The sequence below is a fragment of the Brassica oleracea genome, chromosome C9, assembly GCF_000695525.1.
Source record: "Brassica oleracea var. oleracea cultivar TO1000 chromosome C9, BOL, whole genome shotgun sequence".
Taxonomy (NCBI): Eukaryota; Viridiplantae; Streptophyta; class Magnoliopsida; order Brassicales; family Brassicaceae; genus Brassica; species Brassica oleracea.
Window position 1 is genome coordinate 34293205 of NC_027756.1, and position 4844 is coordinate 34298048.

Sequence of the window (4844 nt, forward strand, 5' to 3'; positions counted from 1 at the left end):
ATTTATTTTGGTCATTTTCTTCATTGAAGGCTATTTTTGTGACAAAAACTTTAAAAATGATATCCTAAGAAATTTCTCTTAAAATTTTATATATATATATATATATATTTCCCCTTTCTTATATCTAACAAAAATATTTAATATTATTTAAATTTTATCAAAATATTTATTATGATTAAGATCTAAATCTAGATATTATACTATTCGATATGCATTTAAGAGAACTAACAATAGTATTTAAAATATATATGCACACAATAAAAATATAATAATTATATTTTCATTGTAAAATTTGGTAAATACAAAGCAAAGTTGGACATTATGCATATGAATTAATTTTTTATGTCATTCAAATAAAAAAAATATATTGAATTATATTTATGATAGCTCAAAGCTAATGTTACATGTTATCAATGTTATCAATTGGAGGAAATAAAGATGAGAGGTTGATTAGAGTATGCCGCTGCTGCAGACGTTGTTAGTCTCTCATCAGTTAACATTTTAAAATAGACAATAGAGAACAAACCCACCGGTTCTGCGCGATCCTCCACGTATCTAAACCTCTTCCACTCATCCTCCACGTGTCCATTTCTTTCCTCTCTTTTATCTTCCCTCGACACTCAAAACTGTTCACTTGCCACATTTTCCCGAGCAAAAGAAAACCAAAACGCATCTTGTCTTCTCAGAAAGGACCTTACGCAAACCCCGAAACCATGTCTGGAGGTGTCGGTCCGACTTATAACGACATAGCCTTGCCAAAAGACGAACACCATCACGCTGTCGGAAAAACCACCGGATTCTTTTCGTTCCGGCAACTAAACGTCCTTGCAATAATCCTCGTCCTCTCCGCAAGCGGTCTCGTCACAATAATAGATTTTCTATTCGCACTCCTCACCTTCATCTACTTCTTCTTCATCGCCAAAGTAGTCTTCCCTCCACACGAGAATCCGAACCGAGACGCGCCTCTCACAAGCTCCACCAACAAGTTTTTCCGTTTCTATGTAGCTTGCGCGGGGATCGTCGGGCTCTTACTTCCCATCTGCTACATCTTCGAAGGACTCCTAGAGGACGATAAACGCGGTGTGAGCGCAGCTGCTCCGCACGTGTTCCTTCTGGCGAGTCAGGTTTTCATGGAGGGATTAGCGGCCACGTTTGGCTTCTCTTCTCCGGCTCGGATCCTCGTACCGATCGTTTACAACGCTAGGAGGGTCCTTACTCTCGTGGAGTGGATTATGGACGAGTTCTCAAGGGAATCTCCGGCGTCTGCCACGGGGGTGGGGACGGTTTCGGAGCGGCGTATGTTTGCCGGGAAAGTTTTGTCGGCGGTGAACTTAGGGGTTTGGTCGTTTAATCTCTTTGGTGTTCTGATCCCGGTTTATCTACCGAGAGCTTTCAAAAGGTATTACGGCTCCAGCAAGGAGAATTGAGTCTGGTTAAAAGACCAATTCCAGCTTTTGTTGTTTAATTAGTCCGGTTCGGTTGTAGGATTAACCGTGATCTAAAAGTGAATTCAAGGGTTTTGTTGTTCAATCTCTTTGGTTATGTGATACCGGTTTATCTCCTGGTAGCTTTAGAATAATGTATTAGCCGGTTTAATCACCCAGCTTTTGTTATCTTTCCTCTTTTACAATCTTTTATGAATTCAGTTTCAGTGATTCTTGTTTTTGTCAGAGTTCTTTTTATAGAGCAATCACCATCTCAGTTCAAAATACTTCCGTAGGGATACTAACATAAAAGAAACGAAATATAATTTTTATTTCACAACGATCGATATATCAATGTAACGAGATGAAATAATATTCCAAGGTTCCTAATTACATCAGTACAGAGGTTGTTCTTACAACAATTGCAAAACCAAAGCTAACTAGCTTACTTATTCAGTGTATAATATAAGTTGTCAGAACCCACTCTCTTACCTTTGTCTTCACCATCTCACTGAGCCATGTTCAATGGTTTTGTTTTGTTATATAGGTTCTTTTATATATATAGTCTTTGGTAATGTAAAAGAAGCTACTTTTGTTAGCTGACTTAAGATCGTAACCCCGGGAAGAAACTCCAGCTGTTTCCTGCGACTTTCTCACTATTCTCTTCCTTCGTGTTATCAAATTTGAATTCTTTGCTAGATCCAACCGACGAGGAACTGAGCTGAAGAATCCTCTGCTGCTCGGTCAATCTATCTATATCTGACAATCTCTCTATGCTTCTTCTCTCATCTATCTCAATCCGGTCATTGTTGTTCATTCTGTCATGTGATCTGTTCAGCTTGCTAGCAAGACAACGTGCAACGTCCTCGCCTGTTAACTCAAACGAGACTCTGTGATCCGCTACAATGACTTCAGACCCGTGATCCGAATTAGCCAGAGACTCGACCTCAGAGATCTGTGGCCATGCAGTGTTGTTTCCAGAAACCATCCCAGGACCATTTGGTGTCAATGCGCCTGAACCCATCCCTGAACCGTGGCCAACAGGAGTGATTGATCCAGAACCAAACCTGGATCCCCATTTACGAGCAGTGAAATGCTCAAAACCAAGGAACTTTGGAGGCTCACCGATACGAAACTCAACCATGGGCGATTTACCGGGGTAAGGAGAAGATGTACCGGAGTTTGAAACCACTGAGCCAGGGGAGATTAAGTTACCGCCACCAGGACTCCCCGGACACACTTGGTTAGACCGAAACTCGTAATGTGAAGACGAGAACTTTTGATTCGTCCCGCTGCTATCCCTCCGAGTAAGCTCCAAGGAAGATGTAAGCAACTGAGCAAAGGGAACTTCAGGGGAAGAAGGCGTGGTTATATGGAGTGATGATTCCGGAGGTGGAGTGAATGAGGCAGTGGATGGTTCGGTTATCAATGCGGAGAAGACCGGAGGAGTGACGGGTTGAGTTTCGTTAGCATATGGTCCAGCAGAGAAGACGGACTGAGGTTCCTTAGGGGAGAATGTATTGCTTGTAAGAGAGAGTGGACCAACAGGGGTATGAGAGACAGATGAGGAATCAGACTGAAGAAACGAAGCTGGAGATGACGGAGGTGCTATCGAAGTGGTTGAGTTTTGGATTGAAATCGCCGGAGCTCCAGATGCAATGGGTTCAGGTACTAGGACGGCGTTACCAATCCGTGTGTTGTTCTTTTGAGATCCAAAACAGGAGTTTAAGCTCCAGCAGTTTCCCCACCTTCTCTTCTGTAAAAGTCAAACACCAAGAAATTAGATTCCCCCTACTGTTTCACCAAAGTAGTTTGAAATAAAGAGAGAACATAACTATTATGAACATGACTTTACAAAGTACATCTCTTTATTATTGACCTTTGTAATCATGAACTGAATGCTATTATGACCTTGTAAAGCCAATCAGATTGAAAAAGGCCAATAATTTACCTTTATCAAGCAACCAAACAAGTGTCTTTTTTTTTTTTTACCTTTACGAGGATATAAAGTAGTAAAAGATCATCATCAAAGTCGTGACACCAAGAATATAAAAAGGTAAATCACGCAAACTGAATCTTACCCGCTCTGATCTACAATCATGATCTTAGTCTGTGCAAATCATTTTCAATCAAAAAGCTACAGATCTCGGAATCACGATCTGAGAGTTTAGGACAACACTAGTGATCTGTATTAGACACATTTCGAACTCAGAAAATCAATAAAAGAAGAAGAATACCTGAACAGACGAGGGCTGAACACGAGACTCGGCGGTGACGATGGCGGTAGCGGCTGCGTTCACAGTCTCAACGCTGTTTCTCATCTTCGACTCAGATTCACCCACAATCACATTAAGATTTACTCTACTCACACACCGCTGCTACTCTACTTGGATCTCGAAAGAAAAATTAAACTAGAAAGGGAAAAAAAAGAAAAAAAGGTAAATCAAAAGCAAAGTGTTTGTGTATAATGAATGATATGAGATTTGGGAGTCGCTCTCTCATCTCTCCCGAAAGGGTCCCACTCTTTCTCTCCCGTCGTTATCTTGTCCAGCTTTCATTCAATTTTCCACATGCTCTTGCCACGTCATCAGTATACACAGTTCCATCCCACGCGCTTTCCTTTTTCCCTTTCTTATTTTTATGTAAAAATGATTTATCATTTTTCCATCATTGTGCACAATCTCGATAAATGCTTTTTATTAATTTATAAAAAATTCAATTTAATATATTCAAAAATTCAATTTAATTATTTATATTTATAATTAAATAATTTTTCAAAAAATTCTTTTTGTTTTAAAGTAAATATTTGGAGTTATAAAAACATATATACAATGGAATGTAAATATGTTTTAGATATAATCTGATATATAATACTAAAATATTTTTAAATTTCAAAAATTAATGTAAATAAAAGAAAAAAATTTAATTTAATTAATTTTATATAAAGTTTGAATATATTAATCACTAGTTTATATTTTAATAATGTATAAAAAAAATAAAATTATTTTATTTATTTATTGAACTGTTTCATATTTTAACTCAGTCCAATTTAACCAATAAATGTATTAATTTATCAAAAAATAATTTGCAGAATTTGTATTGTTGAGTTTTGGTTACAAGTAACTATTGGTCCATTTTCGTTTTTTAATAACTTGCAATTACTAACAAATTGCCGCTATTAAATCTTAATTATTGACAACAACGACAACATAATTTAGTTGTATTTGTTCAATTAGAAATAAAATGTAAGTATATTTCTAGAACTTTAATAACGTTGTCTAGTGGCTATTTTTAGTTTCTTTATTAGTTAAATTCTTAATGTAAACCTTTCATATGGATGAATATATAGTAAAAAAAGAAGAAAATATTACTGTCCCAAGAGTTGACCAAGCCTTATGAACTGCATATGCCATTTGGGAT

The 4844-nt window shown here is 37.4% G+C and overlaps 2 protein-coding genes across 2 annotated transcripts; one reads left to right on the top strand and one right to left on the bottom strand.

Moving 5' to 3' along the window:
* The first annotated feature begins 402 nt into the window (after positions 1 to 402).
* On the top strand, positions 403 to 1656 carry LOC106318800. The gene has a single exon (XM_013756936.1). The coding sequence runs from the start codon at positions 714 to 716 to the stop codon at positions 1425 to 1427; it is 714 nt and encodes a 237-aa protein (XP_013612390.1). The 5' UTR covers positions 403 to 713; the 3' UTR covers positions 1428 to 1656.
* An 80-nt stretch (positions 1657 to 1736) lies between these two features.
* On the bottom strand, positions 1737 to 3916 carry LOC106318799. The gene is made up of 2 exons (XM_013756935.1): positions 3662 to 3916; positions 1737 to 3180 (listed from the first exon to the last, which is right to left on the bottom strand). The coding sequence occupies exons 1-2, from the start codon at positions 3743 to 3745 to the stop codon at positions 2029 to 2031; spliced, it is 1236 nt and encodes a 411-aa protein (XP_013612389.1). The 5' UTR covers positions 3746 to 3916; the 3' UTR covers positions 1737 to 2028.
* Positions 3917 to 4844: the final 928 nt, after the last annotated feature.

What these genes read in the sequence shown, in the direction of transcription:
- LOC106318799 (XM_013756935.1), bottom strand. Translation starts at nt 3,745, where the DNA reads ATGAGAAACAGCGTTGAGACTGTGAACGCAGCCGCTACCGCCATCGTC. An exon ending in TTCAGCCCTCGTCTGTTCAG is followed by an intron (nt 3,181 to 3,661) that starts GTATTCTTCTTC and finishes TGACTTTTACAG; the next exon opens with AAGAGAAGGTGGGGAAACTG.
- LOC106318800 (XM_013756936.1), top strand. Translation starts at nt 714, where the DNA reads ATGTCTGGAGGTGTCGGTCCGACTTATAACGACATAGCCTTGCCAAAA.